The 27,860-nt window shown below is 39.0% G+C and overlaps 1 protein-coding gene across 2 annotated transcripts in view; it reads left to right on the forward strand.

The window, feature by feature from the left end:
• The window catches only part of LOC126380068 (type II inositol 3,4-bisphosphate 4-phosphatase), a 68,459-nt gene extending 42,090 nt beyond the window's left edge, over positions 1-26,369 (forward strand). For both annotated transcript variants that reach the window (XM_050029262.1, XM_050029263.1), the window contains 11 exons: positions 3,443-3,636; positions 9,773-10,059; positions 11,642-11,818; positions 13,599-13,752; positions 14,988-15,175; positions 16,555-16,766; positions 17,283-17,376; positions 17,923-18,106; positions 18,419-18,532; positions 19,628-19,763; positions 20,515-26,369. In XM_050029262.1, the coding sequence (XP_049885219.1) occupies positions 3,443-3,636; positions 9,773-10,059; positions 11,642-11,818; positions 13,599-13,752; positions 14,988-15,175; positions 16,555-16,766; positions 17,283-17,376; positions 17,923-18,106; positions 18,419-18,532; positions 19,628-19,763; positions 20,515-20,647 (1,873 nt within the window). In that variant the 3' untranslated portion in view covers positions 20,648-26,369. The remainder of the gene's footprint in view (positions 1-3,442; positions 3,637-9,772; positions 10,060-11,641; positions 11,819-13,598; positions 13,753-14,987; positions 15,176-16,554; positions 16,767-17,282; positions 17,377-17,922; positions 18,107-18,418; positions 18,533-19,627; positions 19,764-20,514) is intronic.
• The last annotated feature ends 1,491 nt before the right edge of the window (positions 26,370-27,860 follow it).

Genomic DNA, 27,860 nt, shown 5'->3' on the forward strand with positions numbered 1-27,860 from the left:
GAGTCATCTTACTTTTTCAGACAATCAGGTGAATAAAGCCTGCAAAGTCCTTTCCAAACAAAGGACAGTCTCACAAAGTGATTTCGATAATGTCCCCATCGGAAACTTCTAGAAATCAGAAATCAGAATCATTTATTCAACGTAATTATCATGGATAAACTTGTTGAAGGTCAATGTAACATTTTTGAATTTACGTCATTTCGCAAGGTGTTATGGCTGAGGAGAAGAAATGACAAGAAACTGCAACAGCAACACATCTTTTAAAAACCAATGAGGATATACATTACAAGTTATTTCATAACTAGAGGAACACATTCAATACCAGACATTTTTATCATTTAGGTAGTCATTAATCTTATAATAAGCTTTTTTACATAAAGTAAGCTTCACGTGAGCTTTAAATTTATTTTCTGACAAATTTAAAATATTATCTGGTATTTTATTGTAAAAACGTATACATAACCCCAAAAAAGATGAATTTAATTTACTTAATCTAGAATTTTGAATAGCAATTTTATGTTTATTTCTTGTATTGTAAGTATGCCTTTCACAGTTTCTCGGAAGGAGAGATAAGTTTTTACGTACATACATAATGTTTTCATATATATATTGACTTGCGACCGTCAGTATATTTATTTCTTTAAACAGCTCCCTCAAAGAGTCCCGACAACGCAGCTTATAAATAGCGCGAACTGCTCTTTTTTGAATGATGAAAATAGTTTCTACATCAGCGGCTCGACCCCACAGCAAAATACCGTAAGACATTATGCTGTGGAAGTAGCTGAAGTAGACAAGTCTAGCAGTGGGTACATCTGTGAGTTGTCGGATCCTTCTGACGGCATATGCTGCTGAACTTAGCTTGCCCGCTAGTGATACAATATGTGGGCCCCATTGCAGTTTTGAATCTACAGTAATTCCTAAGAAAACTGTGTGTTCAACAAAATCTAGTTTCTCGTCGTTAATTTTAATGTTATTATTTACTTTCTTTACGTTTGGTAGAACAAATTTAATACACTTCGTTTTCTTAGCATTTAGAACTAGGTTATTTACTGTAAACCAACTTAGAACCTGCGACACAGCGCTGTTTGATTCGTCAAATTCCTCTAACTTTCTGTCGATTTTAAATATAAGAGAAGTGTCGCTAGCTCGTGAGGCTAACGCTCTAACCACTAGACCATGGAAACTATGTACAATTTAATTACAATATTGCATAAATAAAACATAGGTCGAAAGCATATTAGATGGATGAAATAACTTGCAGGTACTTAACTCAATAGTTCATTACTAGTGAAGCCATCATACCTATGGGCGCAGCGGGCGATTCCCAGAACGGGCATGCAGTAAACAAGTAAACAAGTCAGTTCGTGAACAGGGTGCTCTAAACCGCGCGAATTTTTTTTTTAAGTTAAAGAAATCCCTGGTCAAAAGTACTCTAAACCGGCGAGCATGCAAGACTGATGGGAGTGGATGAAGCGAAGCTGGTGTGTCAGGATCGTAGTAACTGGAATTCCGTGGTCTATGTCTACCCCAACGGAAGATAGGTGTGTTTTTTAGGTTCTCAAACATGTACATTTTTAACCGTCTGCCAGAAAGGGTTATTTCTTTCCTAATATTGTTCAGGCTCCGACTTCACAGAAAACTAATTACGAGCTCACGTTCTAATAATAAAACTCAAAACCAGGTAACGGTGCTAATTCCTGCAGATGCCATATAATTTTATTTTAAGTTATACCTCTCATTTTCTTATCCGCTCAAAAAGAAAAGGACGGGTAATCGACAGGCATAAAATTTATGGAACACAAAACAACCGTCTAAAAATTTTACATCGGCCAATAACCCGACAGAGATAAGTAGACAGCACGTCAAACGGATTGCATACCAGCGAGATGCCTATTTTATTCGCCCGGGTTATTCATTCATTTTAAAATTAACTTGTTGACAAAATGGCGTATAAGAAAATGACGGGTATAAAATAAAATTAGGAGGTCTGCAGGAATCGGGGCCATTAGTTGGGTAAATAGAATACAGAATTAAAAAAATATATTCCACTTAAAAAAAAACTACTTGTGCGTTCTAATTTACAACTAGCGCCATCTTTGTCATCTTATAAGAACTAAATTTCTAATACAAATCCCAATTAAATTGCTTTCGTACAAATATATTGCTGAGGGTTTTTTAAGTGATTTGACTTATGTCTAATTTCAATTGGCAACTGGTTAATTAAGCCAGGTATAACATACGTAATAATTCGAAACTCGCATACAGTGAAAAAAATAACTTACTTATCCTGTATGTATTTTGTAGTGTGATATTGGGTTTTGTATTTCAGTTCTAAAGTATTGTCCTTTTAGCTTTTGGAGTTTGAAATTGATATGAACCGGTAGCATTTTGCAGTAATAGAAAAGATTTTAGTAATTATTTAGTTTATTATTAATATTAAATTAAATTAAAATTTATTTATTTCAGATAATAATGATCCATAATTTACATAATAAAACATTCAAAAAACTTAAAATAATAAATAATATTAAAATTTTGAATATTTCTTTCCTTAAATGTAATTTAAATATAAGACCGTGAAACTTCAAAAGCTAATAGAAAATGTCTAGTTCATATTACAGGATTTTATTTAATTATACCTTGGTTTATGGCTAGACCGGTCTCTAAAGTAATGCAAACAATATTAACGAGGTACACGTAAAGTTATTAAAATACATAAATATTTTTAAAGTGTTAGCAGGCGCTTGACAGGAGAATCCACCCTTTATATTTATGTCGTTTGTATATGACCTTAATTAGACGTCGTCTAGACTAAACTACGCCAGCTTTGTGTACGACTGCACTTGTAATATTTAATAGAAGTAATCATTTTTCCTTCTTTATTCATTCTTTCTGATTTGTACCTATACAAACTCGACAAAATACAGAATCATGGGATGCATGCGTGTTATTGGCTTATTGGCGGTTCAAAAGTTCACCTATTCACGTGATGTGAAAGTGAACTGTATTTTCAAGTTACATGTACATCTTTAAAAAATAATTGGACTTCTGGAAGACGTTCAATCCGTGATGGTTAATTACTTCCTCAGATGGTTTCAGCACAACTTTGAGTATACATCATAGACGAATTCGGTCGAATATTTGCTCTGGAATTAGCAATCATTTTTGGTTCACTATTCGGAGATGCCTCTAATTGTTTGTATGAACTGAGAGGTTGCAATAGAGGTATAGCGCTTTTTCCTTCAAAAGCGGCCACAGCGATATGGTTATATGGTGGGCCTGCGTAGACGGTGATAAAATTATCGTCGTGTATCTATAAGTTTGAATTTTTCCGTGTTCGTTGTAAGAGTTACGCAGTGGCGCGACATAGTCACGAACAGTGATGTGTCGTTCTCAGGAATGTTTAAATTTGTATTCACAAATTGTCATTATATTCCACCAGGCTGGTGCAGCTGATGAAGGAGGGGAACAGCGCCAGGATGCCGATACTGTACGCGTCGGCCAACAAAATACATTCCGATTATGAGAACGTTACAGCCATGCGCCACTTCAGGGATGAGCTGGTAAACGACATGAATACAGTGACCGTGCTCGCTGCTGAGAAGAAGAGGGACCAGCTTCCTAACTGCATTGACGGCAAGTTTTTTTTACATATTTTTTTTTGTGGGTAAATCAGCGGCCCGTTCAGTTTGAACTCCCTCAACCGAGTCTGCCGCATCTGTCTCACAATGCAGCTCGGCAGTGCCACCTAGGAAGCGAAGTAGAAATAGTGTCATACGTAATAATAATAATAACAAGCGGCCGGTGGTCAGGTGACATCGTTGCAACGGCGGGAAAGTTGTGGATGAGGTTATCGCAGCACCGGAAAGGGTGGTGCAAAATAGAGGAAGCCATACCCAGCAGACGGATGATGCAGGCTGGTTGATGATCTCTCTTGTGGGTTGTGAGGTGGATTACCGACCATCAACCCTGGTGTCAGGGTTACTATTGAGCCGCCAAAGGCCCCTGACATGACTCACGTTTACTTACATCAGTAAGTAGTAACCGGGATCGACGGCTTAACGTGCCTTCCGAAGCACCGATCATCTTACTTTCGGACAATCAGGTGATCAACTGCAATGTCGTAACCAAACTAGGGATCACAAAGTATCTTTTGTGATATTTCCCCACCGGGATTCGAACCCGGGAACTCCGGATCGTGAGCCTAACGCTCTATCACTGGACAACGGAGGTTGATTATGATGATTTTTTACATCTAGTTCTTCTTTGAGATCAATAATCTTTTTTTTTTTTTTCGTCCGTGTGCAGTTGTTGAGAGCGGTCGTGTTGCGAGTTTGTGCATCGAAGTAACAAGTTGATTAATGTGATTGGTTAATCATTGAACTTTAAAATTTCTTGTCACTCTTAAAGTAGTCTTATGTGTTAGTCACGCCTACTGGGCGGTCTTAGAAAGAGCCCGATATATTTTGGATTGTGTGCCACACTACCAGTGCCGCCGTGACTCGAAACCCGCACCTACAGATTCAATTCTGGCTGCCGGACCGCTGTGCCACCGCGTGAGTGCAAGGAGCTAGTGAAATAACCTACCACACGCGTAACACGCGGTGCGTCACTGCTTAGACGCATCTGCTACGCACGATCGCTGAGTCACCGCGCCGCCATCGCCGCTACGTGTGCTACGAATTGATAACACTTGCCGTTACGCTTCCTATCGCCTACTACCGGTTATCGACTCTGTGCCCTTACTATAATGCCGCGTGTTACTCGCTCGCCTCCACAGCCAAGCAGCAGCGAAATAAAACAGGTACAATCCGAACCGGACATACCTCTTGCAACGTCGGGCGAAGATTTTGAGAACATTAATATTACATCGCGCCATAAACGCCCCCGAGTGGAAACGTCTCCAAAGAGTGAGTTGCAAGATTTTAAAACGGAATTTAAAGAAATGTTAACATCGTGGAAGCTGGAATCTGAGAAAAACCTCTTAAAAATAGTGGAAAAACAAGATTCTACCACGTCCAAGCTTATGACGGATATTGCTGAACTCAAAACTCAAAACTCAGAAATCCAAAAAACTAACTTAGATATTGAAAAGTCTATGTCATTTATAAGTCAACAATATGAAGATATGGCTAAACAGACTAATGCTGTCCAAAACGAGCGTCAGGAACTCAAAAATACAATTAAAAACCTACAACTACAAGTGCAAGATCTCCAGTTTAAATCGCGGCCGTCAAGTATTGAAATTCGCAATGTCCCTAATAAAGATAAAGAAACCCCTGCCGACCTGCTAAATGTTGTGTCTTCAGTTGGCTCGGCCTTGAAAGTAAAAATAGGTCCCGAGAATGTGCGCGACATATATCGCCTCCCTGCAAAACCAGGAAATAGGAAAACCATAATTGCGGAACTGACGTCAGTACAAACAAAAAAGCTAATAATCTCCTCCGTGCGAAACTCGATTAAAAACCCAAATAAGGATTTACGGATAAATACTCACCTAATTGGCCTACCAGGTGACAAAGAGCCTATTTATATCGCCGAGTATCTCCCTGGAACCACAAGAAGACTATATCATCTAGCAAGAGAATTCTCGAAACGCAACGACTATAAGTTTTGCTGGACTTCTAATGGCAATATATTTCTTCGAAAAGATAAAGACTCCACCAAGGCAATCTTAGTCAGCTGTGAAAAAATCCTAATTGATTTAGAAAGAGAAAGGAACATTGGACCGGGAATTCTACGTCAATCAGAGGAACAACCTGCTATTTCAACCCAAAAATTATGACTCTTTAAATTTTCGGCGTCTAAAACATTTGTTACACTGTTTTTAGTCTCTTATTGTTTGTGTTTCGACCCGCATACATCTGTACAAATCACAACATACACATTCACTACTCCACTTACATATAAACACGCAAATCATTCGACCAGCTCCACGCACTTTATATATTCAACATTCACTAAAATACTTTTCTCCAAAATATCTCTACAGCAGCGTAAAATACCTATTTATACATTCCACTTAACACACAAAAACAAATCATTTCATCCTTATCGCTGTTGGACAATCTCAAAACACAAAAATGACTGATTTGCATCAAATAAGCACTGATATAGATTCTTTTGAGATTGCGAAAAGCTACAAGTGCGCCCCGGAATGTTGTCCGCAAATTTTAGGCTCGACATTAAGATCATTAAAAATACTGCACATGAACATTCGAAGTGTTAATAAGAATTTTGATGGTTTACTGGTTTTACTTTCTCAAATTCAAGTACAATGCGACATTATTATTCTGACTGAATCTTGGCTAAATAAGACAGTAAATATACCTGTTTTAGAAGGATTTTTAATATACCAAACTCGAAAAAATAAAAATCAGAATGCTGGTGTTATTATGTACATTAAGAATGACCTTAATTTCATTATTAACGAACCAGACTTCAATTGTGCAGATTGTCTAACGTGCAAAATTGACAATGATTTTGTGATAGTCGCTATTTATCGCTCGCCGTCATATACATTGCGGCAAGATTTCGATGCCTTCATTGATAGCTTAAATAACGTATACAATTCTTTCTCCTCTTGCAGTGGTATTGCTCTAATAGGAGATTTGAATATTGATATAAAATTGCAAAATAATGACTACAGATCTGATGAATATTTGACTTTTAATGCATCACATGGTCTTCTACCCGCCCATCTATTTCCTACCCGTTTGGATAAATGCTACGATCATATTTTACTAAAGATCAGAAATGAAGCTACAGCAATACTTCTTGAATCTCACATAACCGACCATTTACCGCTTCTTCTAGGCGTTAATTTAACGAATATTTCTAGGAAACCTTCTCGTACATTACTAAAGACGGACCGATTAGCAATACAAAATGAAATTAATACTACGGATTTTTCAATGATTTTATCAATTAATAATGCTAATTTGGCCCTATATCAGTTCATCTCCATTTTGCAAAATATTATATCAAAATTTTCGTATGAAGTAAAAGTACCAAGGAAAAATAGGAATATAAAACCATGGATCACGCCGGGTCTGTTGCGCTGCATACGCAATCGTGACAAACTACATAAAAAATCTAAAAACTCCCCAGGTAATATTATTTTAAAGTTGACATATTCTCGCTACAGAAATTTCTGCAACAATCTCTTGCGCAGGCTCAAAAGAGACTATGAAAAAAATGAACTTATTAAAGCCAAAAATAATCCTAAAGCAACTTGGAATGCTATCAAAACAATAACTAATTCTAAAAAAGTAACTAGTACACCATATGAATTACTTAAAGTAGCCAGTAACTTTAAAACATCTCTGAACCAAATAAATAAATTCTTTGTAGATATTGGGAGGAACCTAGCTTCTGAAATCACTTACTGCCAAGATAATACCTTCGCTCCATTCTCAAGTGACTGCTCAAATGCTAACTCCATGATAATTTTGGAAACAGATTACTCAGAAATAGAGTCCGTCATCATGTCACTGCGATCCGACTGCGCGGTGGGATGGGATGGCATATCATCTAGCATACTTAAATCGTCCATACAGGTTCTGGTCCCAATAATCACTCATATATGTAACTTGTCCATCACAACTGGTGTATTCCCGGATGCCCTAAAGAAGGCTATTGTTCTACCTATACATAAGGGTGGTGACGCGGACAATGTTAATAATTATAGACCAATCTCGATTCTTCCAGCAATGTCCAAGGTCCTGGAAAAGATTCTAAACAGGAGACTGGTGCACTATCTTAATAAGAATAATATTTTGGCGGCAAATCAGTATGGCTTCAGAGCTGGTATTTCTACCGAAAATGCTGTTAACGACCTTGTCGAGAGCATAGTGAGAAAATTGGACGCCGGGACTAAGAGCTTATGTATATTTTTAGACCTTTCTAAAGCGTTTGACACGGTTTGCGTCTCTACTCTGCTGGCAAGATTGGAAAAGATCGGGGTTAGGGGTATACCTTTTGACATTTTTAAAGACTACCTGACCAATAGGAAACAGTTCGTTAAAATCGATTCTCACATCAGTGATGAAGAACTTGTTACCTGCTTCGGGGTCCCGCAAGGGTCTATTCTAGGACCCACACTCTTCAATATATATATCAACCAACTATGCAAATTAAAAATTCCTAATTGTACTATTTTTACGTACGCCGATGACACTGCCCTATTAGTTCATGGTACGAACTGGAATGAAACCAAAAATAATGCTGAATTGGCGATGAGGGTGGTGATGGGTTGGCTAGCATCTAGCTTCCTCACGCTGAACCTTAATAAAACTAAATACATTCCCTTCTCATTAAGACCAAATACTAGATTTCCCGATCACATCAGCATAAAGACACATAGTTGTACAATACAGTCCATAGCATGTGACTGCCCGAAACTTTCACGTGTGCCTAGTGTGAGATACTTGGGTGTTCACATCGATGATGGACTGAATTGGAGGGTGCAAATAGATACCCTATCCTCTAGAATCAGGCGCCTCTTGTATGTGTTTAGGTCACTGAGAACAGTCGCAGATGGAGACACTTTACACGTGGTCTATTTAGTACTCTGCCAGTCTTTAATCACTTACTGTGTACCGGTATGGGGTGGAGCAGCTAAAACATTATTGATTAAGGCAGAAAGAGCGCAGAGAGCGGTGCTAAAAGTACTTCATCACAAACCTTTCAGGTACCCCACCCATAAACTTTACACAATCACGAAAGTACTCACAGTAAGACAGCTCTTTATTTTTCGAGTTATTTTACTAACACACCCACTAGTTCGAGCTGAGCATGATCCAAATCAACGATCCAACAAACCAATCTGTGCCATGGAATCTTTCAAAACAAGTTTTTCAAAACGATTCTCATACATATTAGGCTCCCGCATTTACAATAAAATAAACAAAATGAACAATATACATAAACTAAATAAACATGACCTTAAAAATCAACTACAAAAGTGGCTACTAAATCTAAGTTATGATGATACGGAGAAAATAATAACTTTTTAGTCCTGATCCAAATGCCTACAAAACTAACATACAAGTTAAGCAGGCACGCACACACACATACACCCCCAAATTCTAACACACACACACACACTCACACACATTCACACACACACACACAAACATACATACATACACACATACATACAAACACCCATCCAAACACACCTTCCAAACTTATTAACATTTTAACCCAGCAACAGCATAAACTTGTAAGTTAATAACAAGCTCACGGATGAACACTGCCTCCTAAGACACAGGTTCCCCTAGTTTAGAAGGCAGGAAAGCATTGACTATGTATAACTTCAACTTATATTGTTTCTTTGTGTAACTTGTTAAAAATGTTTTTGGTAAATAAATATATTTTATTATTATTATTATTATTAATAACCGACCTCGTCAACTCTGGTGTCAGTGTAACTATTAAGCCGCCAAAGGCTTCTGATATAGCTTATGTAAATGGCTGTTAAATCCATGATAGCCCTGACCAGCCCTGTTCGAAGCTTTTCTGGCGTGACTTACATCCTGGCGTGCTTGGTTCGAATCCTGGCTCAGACTCTAAGCAACTACTTTCAACTTTGTGGACCATAGACAACTGAAACCACGTGATATCCTGGATTTGTGCCCGATTTGTGGACTCGCCCCCTATTACATGGGGCTTAAACATAGCTGGCTAGGAGTATGTGTGTAAACTTCTCCTTCGGGGATACTAGCGTCATGCTATGTTTAGTTTTCTAACATTATACATTTACTTTCAGAAATCAAAAACAAACTCAACAATTTCATCAACCTCTACGACCCTAGTACTATTGAGGAAGCGTTATGCACCATAAAGTTTCCGGAGTGCAAGAACAGAGAGACCATGTCCACTCTGCAGTTGTACACTGAGAGGCTCAGCATCTACGATGCGACCACGAAGGTGTCGAATGACTCGCTGACCGCGTCGCCGGCGCCGCCGTCGGCTTCCCATACGTCGACACCCTCGGAAGGCTTCGTGCCGGTGGCGACATGTTCCAGCGAGCCCTGCGTGCGTCCTCGAACCATGGTTCATATATATTTATATTAACTATTAGCATAATAATGGCCCCGATTCCAGCAGACACCTCCTAATTTTACTTTAAGTAAGCGGCAACGAAAAGGAAAGGGACGGATGATTGACAGCTCTTAATTTTAGGAAGAATGAGTAAATGAATGGATAACCCGGGCGAATCTAAAATAAAATTAAATGGTGTTTACAGGAATTAGCACCGATATATTGTCAATCAGTAATAATATAATTATTAAAACAACGAGGTTCGTGTGACAGCGATTTCATCATCATCATCACCAGCCCATTAACGTCCACACTGCTGGGGCACGGGCCTTCCCTACGGATGGATAGGGAGATCGGGCCTTAAACCATCACGCGGGCCCAGTGCGGATTGATGGTTATTAACGACTGCTAATGCAGCCGGGACCAACGGCTTAACGTGCCTTCCGAAGCACGGAGGAGCTCGAGATGAAAACTTTTTTTGTGGTCACCCATCCTATGACCGGCCTTTGCGAAAGTTGCTTAATTTCAACAATCAACCCGAGCGCGTTTACCGCTGCGCCACCGAGCTCCTCAACAATTTTTGTGTTACTTAAATATATGATCAGAGGCACAACAATACGTTCCAAAAAAGAATATCTGCAGATTACAGTTTCAGATTAATTATTAATTACTAATGTAAATTTGGATTAGTTACAGTATTAACATTCACCAGACAAACATGTTAACCGGAAAGTAGAAAGAGACAGATGTCAATAGAATCACGAGTGAATAGACAATATGTTGCCATATAAAATAAGTGTTTATGAGAATAGTAATTCATATTAGTAGGTAGTATTAAACACAACGAATAGTTCAGTACAATTAGTGATTATGTTTTAATATAACTAACATTTAACAATAGCTTCAATGCGTAAAAATTATGACGTTCATAGTATAGTGATGTGTCAGTCGAGATTAGGTCGATCGATACTTTTCTATCTATCAGTATAATAGGCTTTGTTAACATTTCGTAACAATTTCGTGCGCTGTTGTAGTCCATTGAGCATATACCTGCCTCATCTACACGTATCATACATGTCAAACACACACACACACGCACGCACGCACGCACGCACGCACGCACGCACGCACGCACGCACGCACGCACGCACGCACGCACGCACGCACGCACGCACGCACGCACGCACGCACGCACGCACGCACGCACGCACGCACGCACGCACGCACGCACGCACGCACGCACGCACGCACGCACGCACGCACCCACACACACACACACACACACACACACACACACACACACACACACACACACACACACACACACCTTTCATCTTCCTTTCCAAATGTTTAATTGTTACATACCTATACAAGTATGTACTAAATAAGTACAATTTATTTGGCTAAGTTGTTATTATCCGTTGGGAACAGGCGCTGCATGCTGAGATACAGGTTTCACCTAGTTCGGCTGTAGAGGCTTATTACCTTACCTGTTATAAATATGTTATTAGCCTATGAAACAATGTATTGCACTGTACTATACTTTATATGAACAAATAAATAAATAAATAAACATTTCACCTGTGGTAACCAGGTCCTCGAGGACCGGCAGTTCGGCCAGCCAAGCCGGTCCAGAACCCTTCCCGATTCGTACACCTTCGCGGAAGCGTCGGCCTCCAACAGCACCCTCCACCTCGACAGGAGCGCCACTTCACTTGAAAACGCCACTTTTATGGCTATGATGGACAGTACCACCAGGAACAAGGCTGAGGTATGTTATTTGATTGACATTCAGTCCACTCCAGACATATTTTGTGTACACGATAACATGTAAAGAGAAGAATTAAGCCAGGACTTGAACCCGCGAATATACAACGTTTATCAAAGTAGCAATATTTTCACGTACAAACGCAAGAAAGCGTGTTTTGCGAATTTTGTGAATTACAATGCTATGCGAATTTTTTATCCATATTTTGGATGTATTATTTGTTTTTTTTTTAATTTACGCCAATGCAAGCGAATTTATTGATATTAGGTACTAATATTATAAATGTGCTCCGATTTTTCTTATCCCAGAAATCACCCGGGCAATACGCAGCTCAATGCATTTTATCGTTTTTTGCGTTAACTTATTGGGAATTTATCCATATTAGGCATTTAATATTAAAAATGCCATGCGATTTTATATCCTTATTCTTGATGCCTACTTTGCTTTTAATTTATGTAAGTGCAAGCGAATTTATACATATTAGGCACTAAAATTATAAATATCATAACATAAACAGGCTATATACGTCCCACTGCTGGGCACAAGCGTCCCCTCAATCAACCGGACCACGCTAGTGGATGTATTTTACGGCTAATAGCCGGGACTAACGGCTTAACGTGCCCTCCGACACACGGAATCATCTTACTTTTTCGGACAATCAGGTGATTCAAGCCTGAAAAGTCCTTACCAAACAAAGGAATATTATAAATACGATCCGATTTTTATTATCCCAGAAATCATCCGCGCAATATACAGCTGAACGCATTTTATGTTTTGACTTTACGTGAACACAAGTGTTTTTTGCGAATTTATCAATTCTAAGTGCGAAGTGAATATTTATCATCCCGGGAATCATACAATATGCAACTTAACGCGTTATGTTTTTACTTCACGTAAATGCAAGCCATTTTACTAATTCATAAGAATACATAATGCGATGCGAACTTTAATATTTTGTAACCCTGAAATCATCTCTTCGGGGGAAGAAAAGAGGGCGAATATTGTAGTAATTACTACTTACTGTGCGTAGTAAACATCAACTTCCTAGAAATAAGCGTAATTGTCTGTTTGTCCTGTGTACAATAAACTGTTACAAAACATAGCATAAGCTAGACATTAGAAGTACATCCTCAACTATAATGCCAGTCGTGCGGCCGCTACTGTCGCTCTCGCATCGGACTTTACAGCCATTTTAAAAGCTGGCACAGAAACGCTGTTTGAATCATCTGATAAAGATGCAAAGGCCTGAAATCATGAGAGGTACATCTATCGCAAGATGAACTAAGTGCCCATGCTTCACCCCAGCTACTTGACAACTAAGTGAAATGAGTAACTTTTATGAAATAACAAAACGGCTTTTTCTATGGAATTTGTATGAAAATGTTGTCATCAATAAAAGTGGTCAAACTTCGTATTTCTTGTTACTTAATTCATAAATAAAATTAAAAAATAAGTCAAAAACAAAAATCCGATTGATATTAGATCACGTATTTGTCGATCAGCATTTTATAATTTAAATGATTTTTGTTTTTTATAGCACTTACCAGTGCTCATGGAAACTCACAAAGAGAAAATTAAATCGGAAATAATATGACTCAGACGGGACTTAACCGCAGCTCTTGTCAAGCTGGGACGAGCGTCTTAACCATTACACCACCGGGTCCTCTTCCTGTCCATGCGAAAGTCTTTAAGCCGGTGCCGGCGCTATCTATCTTGAATATTGAGTACTAATATTATTTTGTAATTTATCTTTGACCCAGTCTGATGTCCATTTGTCCCGCAGGGTTATGATTACCGCGGCGAGCCGGCGAAGGCCCCTGAGCTGGACGTGGAGATACGCAAGCTGAACCTCGCGTACCTCAAGAATGTGGCCACCACCACTGAAGAAGCCTTGAACGCGTACTACGCTGCCGTGAGGAAGTGTTTCGACTCCACTGGTGAGACCAGCGTCACACCCCGGACACTTCATACAAACAACCTCGTTTTACACAGACACTGGCCCCGATTCCTGCAGACACCGCCTAATTTTATTTTAAGTTATATCCGTCATTTTCATATCCGTCGAAAAGGAAAGGGACGGATGATTCACAGCTCTTAATTTTAGGAAGAATGAGTGAATGAATGAATAATCCGGGCGAATCAAAAGGTACGTCGCTGGTTTGACGTGCTGTCAACTTAACTCTGTCGGGTTATTGGCCGATGTAAAATTTTTAGACGGTTGTTTTAGATTTCTGCTTAAAATTGACGTGTATACCATAAATTTAATGCCTGTCGATTACCCGTCCCTTTCATTTTCAACGGATAAGAAAATGACAGGTATAACTTAAAATAAAATTAGATGGCGTCTGCAGGAATTAGCACCACTACACATTGACATTATCAACACGTGCATGTGTGGGTGACGTCTGAGGGCTGCCAATTACAATACAGAATTTAACCGTTATTACTTACTTAGGTAGGTAGTACTACTTACGAAAGATGCTCTTATAAATCACAAATACACAATGAACAGTGAAGGTTCAGAATATAAATAAATAGGCTTTACACTTCACTTAAAAAAAAAACACTAAAGTAATTAATTGCATTCAAATTATTATAATTTTTTTTTGTTTACTCTTTGTAATGCAATCTATCATCAAGGACATTCAGCAATATTTTTGATTCTCCATACTATCAGGCTTGCAAGGCATGGAACCATTGTCCCATCCTAAATGGTTACTTGATTAAATCTTGTGGCGCTTTCCTCTTCAGTCTCAAAAATGTGTTTGGGTTTCTCATTAGCTCCACTGCTTAACATTATTACATTAAGAACTTAGCCTAGGTTTTTTTATTGCATGTTTCGATGAACAATCGCCATGAAAAATGAATATAGGTGCCGCGCAGCCATACCCAAAGCGGGCAATTACTATGAGATCAAATATTTGAATGAGACGAAAGAACGTCGGCGTCCAATTTCAAAATTCGAACATATAAACTAAATTGATAAAAAATAAAAACAACGGTCCGCGCGCAGCCTTCACGATTCAAGTCTAAACTGTGTTCGAAGGGGGTGAGGTAAACCTAGCTCAGACGCTGGGAGCGGATAATTGCCGTTCTATACGTAGTATTTTTCCTTATTCTATGATGTATTTGCAGGAATCGGGATCGGTCTTATTTGGTTCTTTTTTTATAGTGGAGGATATAAAGAATAATTTTGATGAGATGGAGGATTGCATCCGCGCTGCCAAGATTGCCATGGAGTCGGTGATCCGGTGGACCCGTGTGGCGCACGCTATGCTGCGGCTGCGCTGTGAGCCGCAGTTGTTCACATTCGAACACGCCTCACTGCAAATCCGCCGTGACGCGTGCTTCTCGCAAGCGGTCAGTATCATACACAGATTGACTTATGGATAGATAGATAATGTATCATCATAGCCAGGCCTCATACACTGTTTCCAGATGATTTATACACAATAAAAATAAAATAAAATATCTTTATTTCAGACCCTATAGAGTTATATATATATACATTATATATATATGTATATATATATATATATATATATATACATTATTATTATATATACAATATTGTATATACACTATACGGCCCTGTGCCGAGTTTTTTCTTGCAGCTTCTTTTCCCCGGCTATACAGGTTGTGAGAAGCTGCAGTAGTTTTAGGCGGATGAGACGTTCGTTATGTAAAATTGACGATTCAAAGTGTAACTATGTTACCTACTGAATAAAGATATTTTTGAATATATAGAGTTAGTACAAAAGGCTTACAAAAACTTTGTTAGTAACACACAATTTAAAAAGTAATTTTATTTTAATTCATTATACCGCTTGGTCCCTCCGGGGGCACTAGGCACCAGCACATGCGCTTGTACCCAGTGAAAATTCTTGCGAAGAATTGTGTAAAAATCATCTGTTTGCGCGTAGGCAAACATAGCGGATGCGCTGCAGTAGCGAGGGAGCCGTTATTCTATTGTACACGAAGAGTGTTGTAAGCCCTTTGCGTATAATTGACCCACAGATTACACGTCTAAAAGGTTTGGCAAAACGTCTTAAACAGAGTGAACTTGACAATACAAAACATAACAAATGAAATAAAACATACATTACGAGCCAAAAGCATAAAATTCTGTAGACCCAGATCGTTGATTTTCAGCTGAACCCTAAAACACACCCCGGACATTTGATACAAACAACCTCGTTTTACACAGACACTACAAATTGACGTTATCGTACACACGCAACTGTGTGTGTGACGTCTAAGGGCTGCCAATTACAATACTTAATTTAACATTACTTCTTTAGATAGATAGTACTACTTACGAAATAAGCTTTTATAATCATCAGTATTTACCTATTTATTTACACAAATAATAAACTTGCTCTCACATTACATTAAGCACTTAGTCTAGGTTCAATTTTATTGCAAATTATTAGGATGTTTTGATGATGAATCACCATGAAAAAATAATATTTATAGGCGCCCCTCAGTGCGATTAAATATTCGAATCAGAAGAACGTAGGCATCCAATTTCAACATTCGAAGATTCGAACATATAAACTAAACTGATAAATAATAAAAACAACGGTCCACGCGTTACCTTCGCGATTCAAGACTAAAGTAAGACCGAGGGGGTGAGGTAAACCTAGCTCAGCCGTTGGTGGGGAGCGGAGAGCTGCCGTAGTATTACTCCTTATTGTATGGTAGCGTGTGGCGAGGCTTAATGTAATATGATTGTACAGCTGACGACAGTATCGGCGGGGCTGGTGTGCTGGTTTAACTCGATGCCGCCGGACATTGTGGTGAAGGTGCTGAGCACCGGGGCTGGGCCTCTGTGCGGCTTCGAGGGCCTGCTCAGCCTGTACGCGAGCGAGGACTCGATGTGGGGCGACATGTCCGTCGCCGTCGAAGACTTGCATTCTGTCGTCTTCGTGCTAACTAAAGCGGCTCACAAGTAAGAAGTTGATTTATTTTCTATTATTTAACAAAAAATCACGAAGACTAAGAAATAAACTAGGTTTAAAATATAGTCCGTGTTACAAGAGTACGCGGCGCGACTGCCGTAGATTCAGAATAAACATCTATCATATCTTTATCTTCTTGTTTTTCTTTTTCGTTATCTTTACATTTTCTTTCTTTATCATCAATAATATATATTTTTTTATTTTTTATTTATTGGAAGACCAACAGCTAACGATACAGAATGGTTAGATTATGACTTGACTTCATTTTGACGCGGATTATTATTTTAAACCTAGTTTAGGTTTAGCTTTAGTCCCATGACTAGACTTAGGCTATGTTTAAGTCCCATGTAATAGGGGGCGAGTCTACAGCCATTAAACGGCCACAAATCCTGGAACGACGTGGCATCAATTATCTGAGAACATGATTACAAATACAGTCGAATTCAGTGGATACGAAACCGTGACACCACGTTGTGAGTTGTAAATTGCGATTTTTTTTCTTGTAGTAACACCACACCGAGGGTGACGGGCGCTCGCGGTGCCATCACGGTGTACATCCCGGTGTCCGAAGTATTATTCAGCCACTTCGGGGCCAGACAGGTAAATAAATAAACATAAGATAAGCATATGACTATATCCCAATCGGTCATCGTAAGATGAACTAAGAGGTGTACCAGGTAACGTACCAGGTGGCAAGCTGTGTCGCCAAAACTGCATTTCATCATCTTCCTAGCATCATTCCGTTTTTCACAGGGTCCGCTTACCTAACCTGAAGATTTGACAGGTCCTGTTTTTTACAGAAGCGACTGCCTGTCTGACCTTCCAACCCGCGAAGGGAAAACCAGCCCAATACAGGTTAGGTCACATACTTCCGAAAATGCATTTCTCGGGAATGTGGGTTTCCTCACGATGTTTTCCTTCACCGCTGAGTACGTGATAATAATTTAGGATCCAAACATGAATTCGAAAACAAATTCGACAATCATTGGTTTAGGCCTGTGCTGGATTCGAACCTGCGACCTCAAAGTGAGAGGCAAGCGTTCTACCAACTGGGCTACCACGGCTCCTTAGTGAAAACTGCACTTAAGATACATTAATAACTTATTGGCACAAGTATGGGATAATTACTATGATTGTATTCTCCAGCAATACACGTTCTGCGTGACGGCAGTGTTTTTCAATATCGGCATCAACGAGAAGGCGGACCTGGCGGAGGCGGCCGGCGCCACCGGCCCGCAGTACCGCTCCAACTGCGACAACGTGAAGCGACTCTGCAAATACTACCGGCAGTACCGGCGGACGTTCCCCGGGCAGCTCATTGACGTGCGAGGTATACACTGTTTTACGTTAATACACACACACACACGCACGCACGCTCGCTACACGCACGCATTAACGCACGCATTCACGCACGCACACGCACGCACGCACTACGCACGCATATAAACATAGCTGGCTATGAGTAAAAATGTATATACGATACACCTCTGCCTATACCAGACGTGTGATGCTACGTCCCACGTTATCTTCATTCTTGTCATTTGTGCAATCAATCTGTGATGTGAGGTTACTAGTGACCCGCCAAAGGCATACATACTTAGGTAGATTGCCCTCCGACTGATTATTATTGTTTGGGTTGCAGGCGGCAGGTCTCTAGAGGAGGTGATTGAGACCCTCAAAGCCGTCGTCCATAGGAGAATCGAGAAGAACGTCGAGGTGCTGCACTTGGCTGCACTCGCTACTCGACTCATGAAAGGTTAGTGCAACTATGCTTATGTGTAAATAGAAAGACAGAGCCAGTCACTGTGGTCCTGTGGTTCATCAGCTTGCTTCTCAAGTGGGAAGCCCCGGGTCGAACCCCCGTACCGGAATTGCACCAATTGGTACAATTTATGTTAACACATTCAACGCCATGACGGACACCATATGCCCGGTGATGGACTTACCCCTGGGGCCACGCCAAAAATGTGAGAATTGTCCAAAAATCGTAGAGACTTTTATGTGAATATTGTCTGGAAATAACTAAAAAATGCGATTTACACATTATTTTCCGAGTTGTCAAACACCAATGTCTACCATTTGACATCTGTCCCGCAACTCACTCGGCTAGACCATGAATTTTAGTCTGGCGTTCAACGTGTTAAGCGTAGGTTTACTAGCTTTCACTAACACAGTTTCATCTTTTACGTTGGTCTAACAGGAAGCTCGGTGAGGTATGGGTCGTTAATTCTGTCTTCAATGTAGTAGAATTGTATTCTACATTGATATAGGCGATTCTCACACTGCGCCGCATCATGCTGCATGTTGCGTGTCGACGCATCTACGCGCGTACCTGCGGGAGTACAGATCTACATCATCGTACGAGTTTTTACGCACTCACGCGCGTAGGGGCGTTTTGTAGATTAACGCACGGCGGCTCTCATTTCATTCAAAGCCGTTCCAAAATCACGCGCGGCACTGCGGGATTTGGTGTGCCATACCTTGCGTCTCGCCCCGCACCTACGCGCGGGGGTGCATGTTTCTACGCTTGTATGCGCGTGATTCGCAAGAACGCGTGTGTCAGACTGTGCGCGTTTTCTATACAAACGGAGATACTTAATTACAAGCAATGAACGCGCGTGGATGCATTTTCTGTGTGTTAGACTGTGCGCGTTTTCTATACAAACGGAGATACTTACAAGCAACGGAAGAACACGCATCCACGCGCTACGCTGCATCATGCGGGGAAGTGTCAGGATCGCCATAGATCATAGGTGCGGTACATACTTCAACTTATTTCACTTTCCAATGGTTATTATCCCAATTGGGATAGATTATGTTATACTCTACGTGGGATGCGATGTGTTTGCAGGTTTGAGATTCACATCGTGCAAGAGCGCGAAGGACCGTACTGGAATGTCGGTGACACTGGAACAGACAACGATCCTCTCCTCCGATTACCACCTCGCCGAACATGAGAAGCAGAAGGCACTTGATATCATGCGCAGGTGAGGAAGAAAGATATATGTATTTGTTATTTTTACACTTTTCTTCTTCTTCACTACAAGTTTATGTAACAACATAAACATAGACAGCCTATATACGTCCCATGGCACAGGTCTTCTCTGAATCTATTGCAGTTTCTTATCATTACTTCTCCTCAACGGCCTCGGTGGTCCACTGGTTGAGCGTTGGTCTCACAATCCGGAGGCCCCGGGTTCGAATCCCGGTGGGGACATATCACAAAATCCACTTTGTAATCCCTAGTTTGGTCAGGACGTTACAGGCTGATTGTCCGACAGTAAGATGATCCGTGCTTTGGAAGGCACGTTAAGCTGCTACTTACCGATGTGTGTAAGGCATGTAAGGGCCTTTGGCGGCTCAGTAATTACCCTGACACCAGGTTTGATGAGGTTGGTAATCTACGTCATAACCCACACGATAAGAAGGCTAATTAAAGCACATAATAACGGGTTCACAATGTATAAACACCAACTGGGCACCCTCAGGCCTGTTGTCTTAAACGTTGTACCGGGTGAGAGCCTTCAGCGCTCCCCATTTGTCCGGCCAAGTAGTTAATGCCATCTGCGGTAAATCTACAATAAGTCACGTCAAAAAAAAAGTATAAACAATGGATAAGAAGACTTCTCCTCAGCCATAACACCTTACGAAATGACGTAGATTCAACAATGTTAAATTGATAATTAGACGATGATTCCTTTGAATAAAAGATTGTGATTTCTGTATTGGTTATTTCAGCGACGGCTGCCGGCGAGAGAACACGGAGAAGAACATAAATGTCCGGAAGTACGCGTTCTCGCGGCGGCAGGTGCTGGCTCTCCCCGAGGAGTATCGACCTCCCGCCGGGTCATACGGCGTCACGCATACTTAAGCCGCTACACACTATTACATAACTATACCCTGGTAACCGCAATATGTTTAGAAATTCAGAAGGATAGACATGTAGCCAGCAGCGCCTAGTGCGAAAGTGACGGGAGATGTCTTTTACAGCTTTGTTGGAAAGAGACGAGAGATAAATCATTCTAATCGTGTTACGTTTGACAGGGTATAATGAATAATCTTACCTCCAAACCAGTCGATAAACCTCGTCAATAGTTCGACAAGGATTTTGTGTCACTTGGATGACATTGTCAGGAAGGCGCTGGTGTGTACGGTCACGAGCACTAATTGATACACTTTAATACCATGTCACATTATATTTTTTGAAAAATGAAACCTTAAGAACACGAAATTCTCATTCAAAAAATTCTCATTAAATGTCAAAATTCTAAAGTGGGTACATGATATTACTCCTGACTGTACCATCTCCATACATTCTCCATTTATAACAGGACACAATGATGTTTTCATTGGATGCGGCGTTAGTTCCTATTATGGCCTCGTGTAAAGATCCTTGTCGCTGTATACTATCTTCGTACTATAACTACCTTGCTTTCCTTTAAGTCGTACCTTTACCAGGAAGACGAAATCTTCACGCTTTATCGATTATTGGGGTAATATGATTCATAAATAACATTACTTCGTTCTTCCTCCATAATGTTTACACAGACACAAACCTTGACTGTGTTTCTGTACTTACACATAATTATATTTAATTTAAAAAAAATAGACCAAAATCTTCCACTCTATTTGTAGAATAAGAAAATATTTTGTGTATTTAATCGAATTTTCTGTAGATTGTCCGTGGATTGACGGATTTTTTTGCGCTGTGGCCACTAAGTGAGTGGCAAGCGGATCATTTAGGACTGACTGGAAGACTTCAAATCGCATTAAATTCGATTCCCAGTTCCTCCTTTCTTTTCTATTTCCTTTCCATTCTATTTTATGATCCTCACTTGTTGGCTCTATTTACAAAATTCTAGAACCTGCCAAATTTAAAATAAATAATGAGTCAAAAAGACATAAAGATTAATACAATACCGGGGGGAGTAAAAAGGCCATTTTGACATTTGCGCATATAAAAAAGTAAGTGCGCAATGCACATACATGTCAAATAGCAATATTGTTTTTTTAGATGAAGTGCTTTGATGTGGCCCTTTTCACCCCCTGGTCATCTTTAGGAGTATAAATAAAAATAATGTCGTCTATCACTCCGCTGGCCGCTGACTCCCTGGCCACCGCTTTCTGGATACTACTATATCCTCTACTACTATATATACTTTATCCTCATTTGGACTTCTAGACATGTGGGTACAGTTATTTACATGGTGCTGATATCAGTACACACTATCTATGTTTATTAGATATACCTGTCATCTTCTTATCCACCGAAAAGGAAAGAGACGAGTAATCCATAGGCATAAAATTTATGGAACAAACGTCAATTTTAGGCAGAAATTTAAAAAACCCTTCCAAAATGTTATATTGGCCAATAATCCGACATAATTAAGTTGACACGTCAAACGGATTGCATATGTGCAAGATGCCTATTTTTTTTTTCATTTTAAAACTAACAGTTGTAAATCATCCGTCCTTCTCCTTTTCGGCGAATAAGAAAATGACAGGTATAACAATAAAACTAGGAGGTGTCTGCAGGAATCGAGGCCAATAAAGTGAAAGCGGTAAAGTAGTATTCTAAGTGCGGGTATATCAGGTAATAGGCATACTAATAGTAAAAGTAGTAACAGATCGTACAGTTAACGGGAAAAATACTTATTTTAAATTATTATGGATTATATATACATTTTTTTCGGGTACGGTTTTTTGCATAGACAATTTGTATCCGTTTAGCGAGGGCAACTAAGGGTATCATCTTAATTAAAATAATTTGTAGTCTCATTTTCGGTGTATAAATTGTTTCCCGAGTAATATTGTTTATTGATAAGGAAACTGGTAGATCTGTGTCGATATTTTTAGATCGGTGAAAATGTCTGAATAAGGACACCAGCAGACCGGTGAAAACGTCTGAATAAACAGTTGAAGTAGGTACTTACACCGTCTGTCAGTTATACATTTCGTTGTAATTTTTTTGATACGTATAAATTATTTTTTTCAATTTGATAATGATTTAAATTTAGAATAATGATGAATCTGATATTTTATTTAAGTAGAAATTATTTACATTCAATCTTAATCTGTATGTCTTTAGCCTATATTAAAAGTGTTAAAAGCTATGACTTATTACAGTGCCAAAATTTCCTAAATTGGCTCCTCTGGCTGCCCAAAACAATTGCATGGCGTTATGAGAATGTTTTCAATATATTTAAACACCTTTCTACGAATGTCTGCTTTTTCTTACTTACGTAATTCACATTTATATCAATTTGTTTTCATTGGACATGCAGTAAGTATAATGGATGATAGAAAAATATAAAACAAATCTTTTTAAATCACCGGTCTTCTCTCGTGTGGGTTGTGACATGGCTCATGTAACCAGTACCTACTTAGCAAATAATAGCCAGGGCCGACCGCTTAACGTGCCCTCCGAAGCACGGATCGTCTTACTTTCGGAAAGTCGGGTAATCAGCCTGCTACGTCCTAACCGAACTAGGGATAACAAAGTGACTTGTGATATGACTCTCCGGGATTCGAACCCGTGACCTCTGGATTGTGAGCCCAACCCTCAGCTACTGGACCATTGAGGCCGTCGACCGGTGATACCTTAATTTACTTACATTGTATGGAAATATTGTATAATGATGAATGACAAAAATGAGCAATATATTGGGAAAAGATTTACATTGACGCCATGCAAGTAACCTAACTTTGGATAACAAAAACTGACTGTTTAGTATTAAGACCATTTATGTATGCCAAGTACAATAGTTAAAGTTGCCGATTTGACATACTGATTTTGGTTAAAATTTAAGGCTTTATCCTGTCTCTTTCCCTCACTATGCCTCTGCGGGAAATCGTCATCGATCACATAAAAAAAAACAAGCAAACTTTCCAAGTGTCAGATCGGCACGAAACAAAAAAAAAAACAAAAAAATATTTCTGTTTAAATGTTGTGCCACATAGGATGTACTTAAGAATAGAATTAACTATTTTTCTCCCGGCAGTCACATATATTATAAAGTACTTAGTATGTTACATTTAAACGCACCTTTTAAAGTTGTTAGTTTATTTAAAATGTTATTTAGCATTTGTAATTTTGTGTACTTAACAACAAACAAAGGCACGCGGCAAGAATGAGTGCAGTCGGGTCTGCATGACAACCGCGCCACGCGCGGCGCGAATTATATCAAGCGCTTGGAACAATAAACTATACGAATGCTATCTACGTAGATGGACGTCAAACGTCTATTGGTCGAAGCGCTAAATATAATTCGCGACACGCGTGCCGCGGTTGTCATGCAGACCCGGCAGGTGTTTTATTAGGTAACTCGTTGAAAAAAAAGCATTTTATGCAAAATAGTTGACGTTTAATTGTAACACTGCACAATCAGCACTAAAAGTGTTGCCATGTGCCATATTTAGCGCATATCTGCACATAAAGAATATAATATAAACTGTTATTTTATGTAATACGTAAGCTCTTGGTTTGCTGTTTTTCGATTTTTATTGTTCTTTATATTTTTATTGTGTTGCCATATGTGTGTAATCTCAGAATTTATCCTTGATGTTATGTTAGGTTTAACTTAGTTTACATTACTATTATGAGATAAGTTAGTCGCGTAAACGTGACGGTTAGTGTAATTTGGGCACCGTTTGCGGTTCGGAAAAAACTGGTAATTTCAACGAACGAGGAATTTAGGTAAGGGGAGGTAGGGGATAGATGGACTTAGGAAGAAGTAGTATCCTCATAGGGGTTTTGTATTACTAATATTTTAGCGAGCACGATTACCTATTAATTGTCTATTCTCTTGAGCTTCGAAGATGGAATAGGCAGGTCGAAAGCAATGGGGCGACGCAATTGGCCCAGCATTGCGTACACCAGGGCACTGTCAACGGCACACATGCGTGATACAACTGCCCGGACCTCTATCCCATTAGCCATGAGGAAAATTCCCAACAACCTCCCGCGGTGTAATAGTTCCAAATCTATAATGTTACATCGTTATTTACGATGACACCGAGTTACAGCCTTTCACAGACTCATTTAGTAAAGCTTTAAGTTCATCTATTTCACTGAACACAACGGTATTGTCTCTATATACGCCTCTGCTTACCCTTTTGGGGATACAGGCGTGATGCTACATCGCATGTAACATTCAAAAAGTTTGGCGCGTATGGAAGAAAAGTACTAATCTGTGAATGGACTAGAACTTGGATAAAAAATTTGAGTTTCGGGTAAACACATAGGTACAACCCTTAACATCAGCTGGGTTTAGAGTCTCTTGGGTAAAGCCAAACTCCATCTTGGCTTATCACCTGTCATCATACAGTTTTCTCGTGTCTTGAGACTTAGTTTACGTAAGGTCTCCATTTTCCGCCGTAGATTTGAAAACTTACCATAAATTCTACCCCGAACCACTTCGCTCATTAGTACCACGACATCACTAAAGCGATCGTGTTTATAATCAGCCAAATGACACCGAATAAGTGCCAAGCTGAATCGCAAACACATTTAACTGAGAAGCTAGATGTCTTGTATAACGGTACGTATGATGCAGCGGTATTAAAAGTTGCTTTTTTTAGTTTATATATTATTACATATAAACAAGGTTTTAGTGACACCGTAACGAAAACTTTGAGGGATGACTCATACTATGATTCTGAGTTGATATTAAGTGCAATTTTCCATCGCAAATGTAAATAATTGAATTGAAAATAACTTTAATAAAGTCACGAATTTTGCGACGGAATATTCCTGTTGATGTTAACTAAGAATCATGGTCTGAATCATTCCCCTCAGTATTCGATGTCATTAACAACCTGTATATACAAAACAATACCACGCATACTAAATGAGATTGGAAAATATGTAATACCCAAATGACCCGCCATATAGTGACCGTACTGGTATGTTATGACCTTTTAAGGCTGTAATACTAAAACTCCAAATGAGTAATTTAAAATTATTTATGTATAATTTCAAACTTTAATGCCCAGTTCACATTATTCTAGATGCCATAGAATGCTTACTGGAATAATGTGAATCAGCCATAAAGTGGTAAGTCAGTGCAGAATATCATAATCTGCATCGACTTACAATGAAGGTTTTCTTTAAAAAGTTTAATTGTATTATGAGATAATATCAATGAATATTTTTTTCGTAACCGTAGTTACGTACCTACTTCGAAAGGAACGCTGAACATACTAATAGTATTATGAACGAATAAAAAAGGATTTGACAAAATAAACAGTACTTACTATCAAAATGTCCGTCTTCTTTTATTAGAAAATTACCAGCACCTATTTCGGCACTGTAATGTACAGTCATGAGCAATATCATGTACCCACTTTAGAACCCTGTCGCACTATCATATTTGACATTTAGTGACACTTACGGTTTAATTTGTCAAAAAGTTAATGTGACATGGTATCAAAGTGTATACATATTAATGCTCGTGACCGTACTAATACCATCTGCAGCAAACTGCGATGAGTAATAATATAAAAGTATTACTTTTAGTATGTTCAGCAGGACCCAGTTACCGTTAACGTATCATTAACTTTACTTTAGATAAGGAAATCTCGTATTTATAATATAGTAACTACACTTCTTATCTCGAATAAAAATCTGTATTTTCTTCTAATTTAAGAAAAAATATTTTATTTACTTAGTATTTTTTCCACAAAGGTTATAATAATGATTTTAATATTTCACATGTGTAATAATGAAGGACTTCCCAGCCTATGCTTCTCAAAAACAATGTAGATGGCGCTGTGCAGATTTTTCTTCGTTTTACCTTCTAATTCGTGGATAACTGACATAATCTCTCTTTATGTAAGAGCTGCGCTCTTGTCGGTGGAGTAATCGCCATTCCTCTCTTCTTCCCGCCAAAACCTTCACCTCCCGATACGACACGACCTGCACCTTCTCTTTTATTTGTTTCATGAATGTTCTCCTAGGTCTACCCCTTCCTCTCTAACATGATGCATCTTTTATTTTTGTTTTTGGGTATAAATGATAATCCTTTTTATTACACCCAGGTAAAATTACATCTTCCACCCATTATTATTCTGATCATAATAAATTTATTTATTTACTTACTTTTGAGAAGCAATATTTAATATTTTAATTAGGCAACAAATATTTTATTATGCTTCTGCCATTACATTGTATTTTGGAATAATTATTTACCCGAGTAATGAGAAAATAGGTAATTATCATGGCAAATCTGTACAACGTCACCTATATTGTTTCTGGTAACGTAGCCTGGAAAGTTCCTAATTATTTAAGATTTCTTTAGATCTTTCTTTATTTCTCGTACTTAAATGTTGGATTACAAATGTGTTATTTTATAACCGTCATTATTATTATTACATTAATTGTTACTTATCTTTCTTTGGGATTAGGCTGTGAAATCGATTATTATATTATGTGAATCAAGTAAAATAATGTTAATTTATTATTATAATTATATTGCTTTGTCTTATGAAATTGTTTTATTTTTTATACCGATTCGCCCTGAATTGCCCTTACAATAGGTTTTTACTGAGTCAATAATAAATTATAAAATACTAATCTAGAAATAGAAGCCAGTGTGTGGTCAAAAATCAATCTCATTTTACTTTCGACTTATTTTCGAATTTTATTTATGAATTATGTAACAATGAGTACGACGTTCGACCGCTTTTATTGATGACGTCACAGGACAGTATTGTTTCGTAAAAAGTATCTCATTTGACCAGGTTGTCCGCAAGGACCAAGTGTGTCTGGTTGTCCGGTCCGCGGGGGTCCGTGTTACCCTATGAGGTTGTCAAGAGGAAGACCTTAAGGCATAGGCTGAGGGCATAGGTCCGCGGAGGTCCTTGTTGCTCTATGGAGGCATAGAATAAGGAATATTACTATCACAGACATTTAATATGCACTTAAAGTATTCTTATTAAAGTCTGTGAATACTACTTACTTGAGGGGAAGGTGACAAGAGCTGCTTCCTCTTGAGGGTGCGTCACAACACTGAACTCCAGTGCTTTGGTGGTGGTGGAAGAATATGTATTAAAAGAATTTGGTTTTTTGACAGAAATAAGTACTT

Source organism: Pectinophora gossypiella, chromosome Z, assembly GCF_024362695.1.
Source record: "Pectinophora gossypiella chromosome Z, ilPecGoss1.1, whole genome shotgun sequence".
Taxonomy (NCBI): domain Eukaryota; kingdom Metazoa; phylum Arthropoda; class Insecta; order Lepidoptera; family Gelechiidae; genus Pectinophora; species Pectinophora gossypiella.